Here is a 12,853-nt window from a genome sequence, read left to right on the forward strand (position 1 = left end):
CCGGCCGGGTCCCCGCGCGTCCCGGAAGAGACGGCCGCCGGGTAGGGGCGGCTCTCCGGTGGCTGTGCCCTGTGCGAGCGTTCGCGACGTGTGACCCGAGCCCGCCCAGGCGGCGGGAGGCTCTGTGGTCGCGGTCGGCCGACGCCCCGCCCAGGCGCCCGGTTCTCTGGCTTCGGGACACGGCGCGGACCACACCGAGTCCGGATCGCGCAGGCGCGCGGTTGCCATGACAACGGGCGTCCCAGGACCTGCCAGCGCTCCCGGTGTGCCCCACGCTGCGCGGCGCCGGAAGTGATCGAGCATTTCCGCCAGCCCGGGCCTGTGTGTTCCGCCACCGATCGCCATGAAGGATGTGCCGGGCTTCTTGCAGCAGAGCCAGAGCTCGGGCCCCGGGCAGGCCGCCGTGTGGCACCGCCTGGAGGAGCTGTACACCAAGAAGTGAGCGCCACCTCGGGGACGCGGGCGCTGAGACGGCGAGGGGCTGGAGGGTACTGGGTGCCAGGCAGGGCCAGGGGCTGGAGGGTCCTGGGTGCCGGGCAGGGTCGGGGGCTGAAGGATGCTGGGTGCCGGGCAGGGTCGGGGGCTGAAGGATGCTGGGTGCCGGCATGGCCGGTGGCTGAAGGGTACTGGGTGCCGGGCAGGGCTGGGGACTGGAGGATGCTGGGTGCCGGGCAGGGCTGGGGACTAGAGGGTGCTGGACAGGGCAGGAGGTGCCGATGGTGAGGGACAGCAGACAGGGACGTGTGGCTAGAGGGTTCCGCGCAGGGCCGGGGGGAGGGGGCTGGAGGTGAGGAGTCCCGGGCAGGGGCTGAGAGACTGGAGGGTGCTGCATGCTGGGCAGGGCCGGGGGGCTGTAGGGTGCTGCATGCCGGGCAGGGATGGGGTGCTGGGTGCCAGGCAGGGCTGTGGGGCTGGAGGGTGCTGAGCGCTGGCAGGGGCAGGGGCTGGCAGTGAGGGACAGGCAGATGCCCGGCGCCCTGCACAGGCCTACGGACCGTGTATGTTTCAGATTGTGGCACCAGCTGACCCTGCAGGTGCTCGAATTCGTGCAAGACCCGTGCTTTGCCCAGGGAGATGGCCTCATTAAGGTGAGTGTTGGCTGAGCAGTGGCTACTGACCTGCTGTGGAGGCTGCACGCTTGTTCTAGTGTCTAGGGTCTGTTCTATGGCCTTCCCTGTGTCCTCCTGTTGTGGAATGTACTGGGGAGACTTAGAGGGGAAGAGCCCTTCTGGGAGCACATAATGACATTGTCTTAGGCAGGTTTGCTGCAGGGTCGGCCGCATGCATCCATCCATCAGGGCAGTCATGGGGCCACATCGGGGAGGGAGGTGGTGCTGTGGTTGTTTGCTGTATGACGGGCCCTGTGCCTGCTGTCCTATCTTGGGAACCAAGTCCGTGGGGGCCTCTTCTCACTGGGCGCTGCTTGCTCCCAGGACCCTGCCTGTAACCACAGGATATGTCCCCCAGCCAGAACCTCTCTGATCAAACCTTAGTCAGCATCCCAGCTGGTCAGCTGGTGAATGGGGGGGGATCACAGCCTGCTCCCCTGGCCTGGCTGCTTAAAACCCTGCCCACTTGTGGTGTTCTCCGTACTCTGCTCCCCTGGCCACTGGGGAACGCTGACTATTCCCCACTGTGCTGAAACAGCGTGTGGCGTTTGTTTGGTTTTGTTTGTTCTTAAGATTCATTTGTTTATTTGAAAGGCATATTAGCAGAACCTGATCATTAAGTCTTTCATCCACTAGTTTACTCCCCGAGTGGCCAGAGCTGGGCCAGGCTGAAGCCAGGAGCCTGGAGCTCTGCTGGGTGTCCTGCGTAGTGTTGGGGCCCGACGTCGCCTGCTTCCCCAAAGCGTCAGCGAGCAGCTGGGCTGGAAGCAAAGCAGCCGGAACTCAGCTTGTGATGTCTTGCTGGATGGCCCTGCCCCATGCCAGGCCCACTGCCTCACAGCCAGTGTCCACCCTCTGGTTGCTGGGAATGGTTCCTGCCGCTGCTGGAGCTGCCTCTGACTGGTCCACCTGCCTGCCCTGTGTCCACGCTCTGAAGTTCTCTGTGTCTGTGATGGCCTCTTCTCACAGACGCAGTGCTTGCTGACATACCCACTGCAGCCCTCTGTGACTGCCTCAGGCCCGTGGCCTGTTTGATCAGGGAGCCTGGAGAGCCAATCGGGAGTTGCTGTCGGGGGGGGGGGGCTTTGGGAGTTACGCATTATTGTCTCAGCTGGAAAGAGAACCTGGTGGGTTCTGGCTCTTCACTAATTGCTTGCAGGAGCATGCATGCCATGCTGTTGCGTGCAGCTCCAAATGGTTCGTGGGCAGGAGTTGCTGGAGCACCTGGATTTGGTGCCCAGTTCCAGCTGTTTGCCAGTTCAAACCCTGGAGGCAGTGGTGATAGCCCAGGTGGGGGTTCCTGCCATGCACGTGGTTTCATTCCTGGTCTCTGGCTCTGGTCTCAGCCAAAGCCAGCCATTATGGACATTTAAGGGTGAACCAAAGGTGGGGGCTCTTTGTCTCTGCCTGCCAGATAAATGATAAGTAAGTAAGTAGGGTTTAGAATCTTGATTTTGCAGAATGAAACATGCAGTAATTCTCGGTGCTTCATTCCACAGCTTTATGAAAACTTCATCAGTGAGTTTGAACACAGGTAATGCATTCTCCGGCCTCCCCCTTTGACAGTGGGCGTGTTGGGGTTCCTGACCTCAGGCTGGTCTGTTTCAAGGTGAACCCTCTGTCCCTGGTGGGTGTGTTGGGGTTCCCGACCTTGGACTGGTCTGTTACAGGGTGAACCCTCGGGGTTCCCGACTTTGGGCTGGTCTGTTACAGGGTGAACCCTCTGTCCCTGGTGGGCATATTGGGGTTCCTAACCTCAGGCTGGTCTATTTCAGGGTGAATCCTCTGTCCCTGGTGGAGATCATTCTTCACGTGGTTAGGCAGATGACCGGTAAGTCTCACTGTGCCCTTAAAGGAGTAGACCCCAATGTGCGTAGAATGATCTAGTAGAATGAGAGACTTAAACTTTGTGCTGGAAGGTAGGCATGGTGCTTGTGAGATTCTGCTGCCGTGTTCATGGTATTTAGTAGTCTGACCCCAGTGGCCATCCTGCCCAGACGTGTCCTGGTGGGGAGGCAGGCAGGGAGCCTGCGGCTTTTCTGACTCTTCTTTCTTTTCTAGACCCTAATGTGGCTCTTACCTTCCTGGAGAAGACTCGGGAGAAGGTAGGTGTAAAGTGGAGCTGTGCATCTCCACATAGGTGGGATTTGCATGTCGTGTGTGACCGCACACCTTTAGAGGGTCATGTCAGCACGCAGCAGCTGCTTTAGGACCACGTGCGAGCCTTAGAGGGAAATCGGTGTGTATGGAACAGGGTTGCTCAGTCAGTTGCCGGCCACAGAGCTGTTTGCCTTGTGTTTCTCATCTTCAGGTAAAAAGTAGCGATGAAGCAGTGATCCTGTGTAAAACAGCCATTGGTGCCCTCAAGTTAAACATTGGGGACCTACAGGTGACAAAGGTGAGCATACCAGGTACAGCTTTGTTTGTCTTTGTGTGTGTTCTGCAAAGAATAACCTGTTTCAAAAACTTAAAATCCAGATGAAATGCTAATATGCTCCCTTAGCTCACATCGCACCATGCTGCTTCCCACTTCGGCTCTTTGCATGTGTGTGTGTTCAACAGCATGGACAGGTTAGCTGTCGGTGCAGTAGCTGCGACCTTGTCCAGGGAGTACCTGGGGTCCACAGCTGCTCATCCAGCTGGTCGGCCTGCTCGCACTGGCCAGGCTGCTCGTCCAAGCTAGGTCGGCCTGGCCACCACCCAGCTCTGTGTTGATGTCCCTGTGACACAGTGTGTGTTCTCAGCTGCCCTGTGGAGACAAGGCCACTGGATTGTGGGGCTTTGTGTTCTTGTTGCCTGAAAACATCTCATCCTCAGTGTAGAGACACACACACACAGGCAGGTCTTCAGTGTAGACACACACTGCTGCTGGGTCTGGGAGTCCCTGCTGATCAGAGTCATTCATTTAATCTCTGTGTCCTCTGTGCAGTTTAATGTGTTCAGGTATCTGTTGAACTGAGTTGGTTAAAGGGACTTAGGTTTAATTTTTCTTTAGCAATAATATCACTATTGGCCTGGCTCTTCTTTTTTTAGATTAGAGCGAATTAAGTGGCAAAGCAGGCGAATCCTCACCTGTGGTTCCAATATTCCACATGGGCCCCACTTCTGCTCCCTACTACTTCAGTTTGGATCCAGCTCCCTGCTTATGGCCTGGGCAAACAAGGGATGATGGTCCAAACCCAGGACATGCTCCTGGCCCAGCCCTGGCCATTGTGGCCACCTGAGAAGTGAACCATAGGAGGTGGAGGTCTATCTCTCCTCTCTCTGATTTAAAAATGGATAAATATGTTCCGCTTTAAGAAAAAAAAATTATGTTTTTGTAAAGAAGGTTCAGATTTAGAGAAAAGGAAAAACAGAAAGATTTTCCATCTGATGGTTCACTCCCTAAAATGGCCACAAGGGTCAGAGCTGAGCCAGTCTGAAGCCAAGAACTGGGAGTTTCTTCCAGGTCTCCTTCACAGATGCAGGGTCCTAAGCACTTGGGCCATCCTTCACTGCTTTCCCAGGTCATAGCAGGGAGCTGATGGGAAGTGGAGTAAACAGGACAGGAACTGGCACCTGTATGGGATCCTCACATTTGCAAGGTGAGGATTTAACCATTGAGCCATCACAGCAGACCCATAAGTACGTCTTTTTTAAGGAAACCATTGAGGATGTTGAAGAAATGCTAAGTAACCTCCCAGGCGTGACGTCCGTTCACAGCCGCTTCTACGATCTCTCCAGCAAGTACTACCAGACAGTCGGGAACCACGCGTCCTATTACAAAGATGCATTGCGCTTCCTGGGCTGTGTGGACGTCAAGGAGCTCCCAGGTGACGCCCCATCAGGGTCTGTGCCTCTGCAGTTCATCAGAGGTGGAGCAGTGTGTGTGAGCTTGCCCTTGGCCCAGGCTATGTCTGTTCCTTGGCATTCCTGCCACCTGCATCAGGCTTTGTGCCTCTGCGGGGTGCAGGCTCACAGAACCCCTATACCTGAGGTCCTGCTTCTGAGAAGGATATCACAGACCTGTGGGAATAAGTTAGAAACCTCTTGTTGACTTGGGATTTGGGGAACAGCATGTGGAATGTGTTTGGAAAATAAAAATTTAGAGGGGCCAGTGCTATGGTGTACTGGGTAAAACCTGGTGCCAGCATCCCCTATGGGTGCTGGTTCAAGTCCCAGCTGCTCCACTTCCAATCCAGCTGCCTGCTTGTGGCCTGGGAAAGCAGCAGAGGACCATCCAAATGGCTTGGGCCCCGGTAACCCCAAGGAAAACCTAGAAGCCCCTGGCTTCAGATCAGTCAAGCTGTAGCTACTGTGGCCATTTGGGGAGTAAACCATTGAAGGGAAGATCTCTCTATAAGTCCTGCTTTTAATCTTTAAGTCATAATAATGAAAAGGACTTTTCAACATCTTTTGGATACTCCTGTCAGTACACTCTTGACGCTGAGGAGACCAAAACCTGTTGGTGCCATTCTGATTTGTGTGCCTCAGGAAAGAGTGGGGAGCAGCCACTGTGCTTGAGTGCAGGAGGAGGGGTGCACTGTGTGGGAGCAGAGAGTTCTGAGGAGAACTCTGTGGGAGCAGCCGAGTTCTAGAGGGGCTCACAGAGGCTGGGTGGGCGGGCGGTCAAGGCAAGCAGACTTTCATGCAGGGAGAAACAGGACACACATTCTGTGTCCCCCAAGCCCACGTCTGTGTATGTGTTTGTGTGGTCCTGGTTGGTCCAAGGCCACCCATGCCATCAGATATGGCCAGCCAGGGTCAAGGCTGTGCAGGGGAGCCTATGTGATAGGAGCTGCTGGGAGGTGGTGGCTGTGTGAGGAGGAACTGCAGGAGCTTTGGGCCTGGTCTGTGACCAACCACCTTGTCACCGTAGTATCCGAGCAGCAGGAGCGAGCCTTCACACTGGGACTTGCCGGACTCCTCGGCGAGGGAGTTTTTAACTTTGGAGAGCTCGTAAGTTAGCCCTTGGCTCATGTCCTCCCCGCCCCCTTGCCGGGACACTGGCTGTCCGGCTGATCAGCGTTACCCTCACAGCTCATGCACCCCGTGCTGGAGTCGCTGAGGAACACAGACCGCCAGTGGCTGATTGACACCCTCTATGCCTTCAACAGTGGCAACGTGGAGCAATTCCAGACGCTGAGGGCTGCGTGGGGCCAGCAGGTAAACTCCCCCTGCAGGCCCACAGCGCAGCCGGCTTCACAGGCTGGCTCTGTGCTGGGAGCAGAGCTGAACAAGGGCTCTGGGGTCCCAGCAGAAACCTCAGGGCTGAGTGGCCAGGGATGCGCAGGGCACAGGAAGCAGTTGGCATCCTGTGTTATCCTGGGCAGGTGTTCGTGTTCACAGGGCTGGGGACCCTGCAGGACCTGAGTCCTAATGGTGAGTTTATTTATTCCTGTAGTTGTAAGGAGGAAGCTAGCACGAGAATGTTACCATGTCAGTACTTACGGCTGTGTTACTGTTGCTGTGCTGTCCCAAGGAAGTAGAGCAGGTGTGAAACCCACTCCAGCCAGACTGCACTGTTGTCTGACTGTGTCAGTCTCTGAAGGAGGAGAAGGAAGTTGTCTGTCCCCTCGGAAGGGGCAGGAGTGGTGAGGCGCAGTCCTTGAGGTCCGTTCCTGTTGGTGCAGGCTGCCAGTTCTGGTCTGTTTCTGAGCAAGTATTGGTTCCCCAAGTAGCTTGAACAACCTATAAGCAGACTTGATTTCACAGAGCAGGTGTCCTGGTTCTGCCAGCCACATTCCCTTGGCAGCTGAGGACTTGCTGCTTGCATTCCGAGCAGTTCCCAGAGTTCAGGGTGTGTCCAGGGCCGGGCTCCACTAGCCCAGCGCCCTGTGGAGGGCTCCGGGTGCCAGCATCCATTCTTCCCGAGTGATCCCATGCTACAGGCTCCCTGTCTTGAGAGCAGCCTCTGGTCTCTGCTGGGCTCTGCCGTGTGAAATGTGTGGACTTGCCTCATTTTTCCTGTTCTGTCTGGGCTGGGAAACTAAAAAGCACAAACGCCATTTATTCTTCCACAGCCCGACCTGGCGGCCAACGAGGCCCAGCTCCTCAGGAAGATCCAGCTGCTGTGCCTTATGGAGGTAGGCGGGCTTCCCCTGACTGTCCACACGGCAGCCTCGCACGAGTGCCCGGGGCAGCTGGAAGCCACCGGCTCCAACTCTGTCCTGCCTGGGTGGAAACACATCGGATGCCATTGCTCTGGTTGTCCAGTCCTGCTGTCTAGCACCTGCTCTGTTCCATCAGCTCGTAACAAAGGGGCCCTGGAGCCAGCCTTCTCTGACATCTGAGCCGAACGAGCTGCACAACGTGCCTCCATCACAGCCGCTCCTCCGCTCCTCACACACACGCCTCTCCCTCCATCACAGCTGCTCCTCACACACACGCCTCTCCCTCCATCACAGCTGCTCCTCACACACATGCCTCTCCCTCCCCAGTGACTGGAGCACATGGCCCACATTTCTGGTTTGCCACAGGTCCTCTGGCTCCTGGGGGCCTCAGGTTCTTGTTCAGACCTTCTCATTGGGTCCTTGGCAGTTTGTTGTTAAAAAGGAGATGCGACTGTGAGTCCTAACAAAATGACTGGTATTTTCAGAGCAAGTGTAACTGAAAGTATCCTTACCACTCATTTGTCTGAGAGTTTTTACTTAGACAAGTATTTTCAAACAGGTTAACAAATGGTATTTTTTTCCAGATGACTTTCACACGACCTGCCAATCACAGACAGCTTACTTTTGAAGAAATTGCCCAGAGTGCTAAAATCACAGTCAACGAGGTAGGGTTCTTGACTCAGGATGTTGCTACCATAGTTGCAGGGGCTGTGCACTCACCCAGGGGGAGGACCTGCTGTGTGTTGGGGCTCACCCAGGGGACGGGTCGGGGCTCACCCATGGGAAGGGTTGGGCTCACCCAGGGGACGGGTTGGGGCTCACCCAGGAGGAGGATCTGGTACGTGTCCGGGTCTCATCCAGGTGGAGCTGCTCGTGATGAAGGCCCTGTCTGTTGGACTGGTGAAGGGCAGTATAGACGAGGTGGACAGGCGTGTCCACATGACCTGGGTGCAGCCTCGAGTGCTGGATTTGCAGCAGGTGCCGTGGCGGGGCCCTCAGGTCACCTTGGTGGGTCGGGGGTTGTCCGTGCTGTGCTGGCCTCATTGGGCCGGAAGCTGGTGTTATCAGGTGAGAGGCGTGCTTGTCATGGCCTCCTTAGGACCAAGGCTTTTCTGAGAAGCTAACTGATGTCAGCAGGGTTGAACCCTGCACTTAAAGGCTTATGCGGTTACAAGAGCTGGCAGAGCTCACGGTGCCTTAATCCCAAAATGGGGGCCTGGCTCAGGTACATCCGCCTCAGGTTGGGTGCGATGTGATCCTGTGGGCTTTCTCTCCATGCCCGTTCCTTCCCTGTCCTCATGCTGAGAGCTGGCCATGGTGAGCACATGCCCACCCTGCTGCTGGCTGCCCTAACGCCCGGGCCCTGGCTTGCTTAGATCAAGGGCATGAAGGACCGCCTGGAGTTCTGGTGCGCCGACGTGAAGAGCATGGAGATGCTGGTGGAGCATCAGGCCCACGACATCCTCACCTAGCGCCCGCCTGGCCGCTGGATCCTGACCATTCACAGAGGGGCTGGTCACAGGGAGAAAGCTCCTGGGGTCTCTGCAGCCTGCAGAGGAAGGGAGGGTCTCCTGGGCTCAGGTGATGCAAGTGGGCGTCCCCACCTGTGTGCCTGTGTGTCTCCCACTGTCTTTGGGGGTGTCCCTATAATAAATGCCGTGGCTTCATCCTTGGGTGGTTCTGCTTTCTGAAGAGATGAGAACCTCAGAGGGCTTCATGGAGGTTTGGCCTCAGCCCCTTGTTCTGTGCTGAGGGTGTGAGGCATCCTGTGGCCTACTCCAGCCCACTCCTTCCCCCGAGCCTTCTCTGACAAAGACCCTCATTTGGCCACCTCACCTCACTCTTGTCACCAGCAACTTTGGTGCCCAGTACGCCCCCTGCTCCAACACTCCCCAGGCCAACACAGTCCAGCTCGGGATAGCCGGGGCTGGGCCAGTTGTGCAAAGGGGGCCAGCATGGGGTGCACACAGATGGTTGTGAGGAGGGGTTCACTAGAGGACCTGGGGCAGGGGTGAGGTGGGTAGAGGCTCACTAGAGCTGAGACGGGGTGAGGTGGGAGGGGTTTGATAGAGGCACTGAGGCAGGGGTGAGGTGGGCAGAGTTTTATTAGGCACTTTGGGTCCGGTGCCTGGGGTACTGCGAGGCCTTCATTCTTTGGAGCCTTTCTTGTAGCTCTCGAGGTGAGTCAGGACCCAGCCTGCAGGAGCCAGCAAGCTGACAAACAGCACTGATATGCCCACCGCCTGCTCCTGGGGGGAGGAGGACATAGCTGTTTTGAGTCCATCAGACCTGGCCCCATCCCCTGACCATCCAGTCCTTCCTCAGTGTGCCAGGAGTAGCTGTTCCATAGTCAGCACCCTGGCTACTTCTGGCCTTGACCGGGGCTCTCTGAGGAGCTGGCCTGCTGTGGTGTTGTGAGCAGGTGGGCTGCCTGCAGCCTGCCCCCTGCCACCTGGTTACTTGCCACCAGGTGTACTGGGCAGGGCACCAACAGCAAAGGTGTGGTGTTGCCCTGTTAGCTTCTCTTCCCCAACCCCACGCTGAGGAAGCTGGGATGGGGGCAGAAGTCACTCTCCAGGGCCAGTGTCCCCTCCGTCATGCTGCCTCGGGGACCATCTGTTCCTGACTCTAATTGGAGGTCAGTCTGGGTCCAAGTCTTGGTGGCACACCCTGTAGCCAGGTCCACTTCCCTCACAGCAGCCCCCACTCTGTGCCCTCAGGTGGGGACCCGAGCGCTGAGCCCCACCCCGTCACCCAATGCTGGTGCCAGAGGGGCCTGGCCTCCCAGTGCTCCCACGCCTTTACAGCCATAGCGCCAAGGCCCAGCGGGCACTGGGGCCTAGCACTGTGGATGTCCCCCATGTGTTCCCTACTGCCCAAGGTCACTTACCACAGGGGAGGTGGGTGTTCTGGCCGGCTTAGCAGAGACATGCGCCTTGGGGAGCACCCAGCATCTCAGGGGGGCCCGGAGCAGCCTGGCGACAGGGAACAGCCTCAGCATGGCTCAGGTTGCGTAGGTGTCCTGTGTGTCCTTGCTCACACAGTCACCACAGCTTTTTATAGCTCGGAAGGGGCAGGCCCTGCAGCTGTCCGTAGGCTGTCATGGGGCCTGGCAGAGCCTGCTGGGAGCTCCCTGGGCAAAGGTCACTTCCTGGTGGAAAGGGGCCTCGGGAGGTGTGACCAAAGACATGAGACTGGTACGGTGGCTCATGGCTAAATCCTCACTTTGCAAATACCAGAATCCCAGTGGGCATAACTGCTCCACTTCCTACTCTGCTCCCTGCTGATGAACCTGGGAAACAGTAGAGGACGGCCCAAAGCCTTGGGACCCTGCACCTGCGTGGAAGACCCAGAAGCAGCTCCTGGCTCCTGGCTCCAGATTAGCTGAGCTCCAGCTGTTGTGGCCTTCTGGGGAGTGAACTAGCGGATGAAAGCTGTTTCTGTCTGTAAAATCTCACTTGCCTTTCCAATAAAAATAAGAAGGTGGGAGGGAAAGCAACTCTGAGGATGTGTGGCATGGTGTAGCAGGCTGAGCCTCTGCCTGCAGTACTTGCTGTTCCACCTTCCACCCAGCTCCCTGCTGATGCACCTGGCAGTGGGGAATGGGCCCGTGTGGGAGACAGCAAAGTCTGCATTCAGCCATTTGGGGAATAAATCAGCAGATGGAGTAAATCTCATTCACTTTGTAGCTCTGCCTCTCAGATGAGTAAAATTAAAATCTGGTCCTTGGCATGCTCCTGTGCCCCAGCATGCTGTGTGCTCCTGGAGCCCCCTCCCCACACACTCCCCACAGCATGCTGTGTGCTCCTGGAGCCCCCTCCCCAGACGCGTTCTTCCACTCCCCACAGCATGCTGTGTGCTCCTGGAGCCCCCTCCCCACACACTCCCCACAGCATGCTGTGTGCTCCTGGAGCCCCCTCCCCAGACGCGTTCTTCCACTCCCCACAGCATGCTGTGTGCTCCTGGAGCCCCCTCCCCACACACTCCCCACAGCATGCTGTGTGCTCCTGGAGCCCCCTCCCCACACACTCCCCACAGCATGCTGTGTGCTCCTGGAGCCCCCTCCCCACATGCTCCCCACAGCATGCTGTGTGCTCCTGGAGCCCCCTCCCCACACACTCCCCACAGCATGCTGTGTGCTCCTGGAGCCTCCTCCCCACACACTCCCCACAGCATGCTGTGTGCTCCTGGAGCCCACTCCCCACACCTCCAGCTTCCCCTCTAGACCGCCTCTGGCCTGGTGCAGAAGGCTGAGATACCCAGCTGTGGCCACCAATCTGCACCCACCTCATGACCTATAACCATTCCCCAGTCAAGGCTGCAGCCTGCACCCCCATGTACCCCCTTGCCCTTGTGTCCCCCACATCCTGGCTGCCCACAGACCTCTCCAGCAGGTTCCAAGCCTGAGCAACTTGATCCCCGCCCACCTGCCCCGTCTTGTTGGGTTCTGGCCCTCCCTGCTTCCCCACCCCACCTATCCCTGGACAGCCCTTCCTCATGGGGTCATAGGGCTTCTATTGGATGACCCCCCAGCTCGTCTATGTTGGTTCTTATAATGGAGTCCACTGCGGGCAGGGACAGGGCTGTGTCCAACGCTTGGTCCCTGGGCCACACATGGGAGCGAACCTTAGGGGGACCCAGGCTCTGGAGCAAATGCACTGAACGCCAGGCCTGGACCCTCCTGGTGTCTCCAGGTCAGGTGGGTTGTATTCAGAATCAGTGCCCCTATTCCCCTGGTCACTGTCCCAGCCCTCAGCAGGGCTGGGAGGTCGAATAGAGGGCATTGCTGCAGCAGCTGGGACACCTTGAGCACTCAGCTTTTTCCCAGCCGTCTGACCCTGCATCCAGCCAATCCCCCAGGGGACAGCAGGGGCTGCCCAAGTCCTGGGTCCGAGGCAAGACCACGCAGCCCAGCACAGCCTCTGTGCAATGAACTGAGGATGGGAAACTTGCTGCATTCAAATTCACACAGGAAAAAAAAATCCCCTAAAAAGTCGAGGACACTGCATCATGGTCACCCTTCACTCAGTCCCCACGAACCTGTGACCCGGGGGAGGCGTGTCCGAGCGCCCGCGCCGGCCCTGTCCCTGCACTAATCCTTTCAGCCGGAACCTTTAATTACAGCTTTGGTCCTGTTCTGATCCGGCCTCGGGGCTTCCTCTCCAAAGCAGGACCCCTGCCCCGCCCTGCCCAGGCGTGGTCGGTGCAGGGAGGCCTCCCAGCAGGCCGGGGCCAAGTGGGGCGCGGCGGGGCAGCCCGGGGTCGTCCCTGCGTGACCGCTTGTCCACGGGTTCCTGCTGTCCCCTCCCTACTAAAGGGAAGATGGGGCGACCTGGGAGACAGAGGTTGGCTCACGGGGTGCGGGAGAGGGCCAGGTAGGCTCGGCCCGCACGGGCGCCCACGTCTCTCGCCTGCCTCCATGGGCCACGCACCGAAGGCCTGGCATCCGCCCCAGGCGCGTCCCGAGGTGCTACCGGCGGCCACGCGCAGTGCGCAGCCCGCAGCGCAGGCGAGGCCGGGGACACTCGCGGGCGGATGGCGCCACCTGGCGTCCAGACTCGGAGCGGCGCGGGAACACGGCCTCACAGCGTCCATAAGCACCCATGCTTATGACCACGCAGTGCCCATGGGCACCCACCCACAGGGCCACCT

General features: G+C 58.1%; 3 protein-coding genes across 3 annotated transcripts in view; 1 reads left to right on the top strand and 2 right to left on the bottom strand.

Moving 5' to 3' along the window:
• Window positions 1-12,853, bottom strand: part of LOC131480242 (interferon-induced transmembrane protein 1-like) — a 108,397-nt gene that overhangs the window by 73,673 nt on the left and 21,871 nt on the right. The gene's annotated exons all lie outside the window — the stretch shown is intronic.
• Window positions 11-8,868, top strand: LOC131480129 (26S proteasome non-ATPase regulatory subunit 13). Its single transcript, XM_058662584.1, has 13 exons — window positions 11-438; window positions 1,010-1,088; window positions 2,609-2,643; window positions 2,885-2,940; window positions 3,171-3,214; window positions 3,421-3,507; window positions 4,750-4,921; window positions 5,968-6,047; window positions 6,129-6,254; window positions 7,112-7,174; window positions 7,786-7,866; window positions 8,063-8,179; window positions 8,578-8,868. The coding sequence occupies exons 1-13, from the start codon at window positions 344-346 to the stop codon at window positions 8,671-8,673; spliced, it is 1,131 nt and encodes a 376-aa protein (XP_058518567.1). The 5' UTR covers window positions 11-343; the 3' UTR covers window positions 8,674-8,868.
• LOC101536307 (cytochrome c oxidase subunit 8B, mitochondrial-like) lies at window positions 9,288-10,258 on the bottom strand. The gene is made up of 2 exons (XM_004599223.3): window positions 10,092-10,258; window positions 9,288-9,450 (listed from the first exon to the last, which is right to left on the bottom strand). The coding sequence occupies exons 1-2, from the start codon at window positions 10,200-10,202 to the stop codon at window positions 9,349-9,351; spliced, it is 213 nt and encodes a 70-aa protein (XP_004599280.1). The 5' UTR covers window positions 10,203-10,258; the 3' UTR covers window positions 9,288-9,348.

This window comes from Ochotona princeps, chromosome 4 (assembly GCF_030435755.1).
Source record: "Ochotona princeps isolate mOchPri1 chromosome 4, mOchPri1.hap1, whole genome shotgun sequence".
Taxonomy (NCBI): Eukaryota; Metazoa; Chordata; class Mammalia; order Lagomorpha; family Ochotonidae; genus Ochotona; species Ochotona princeps.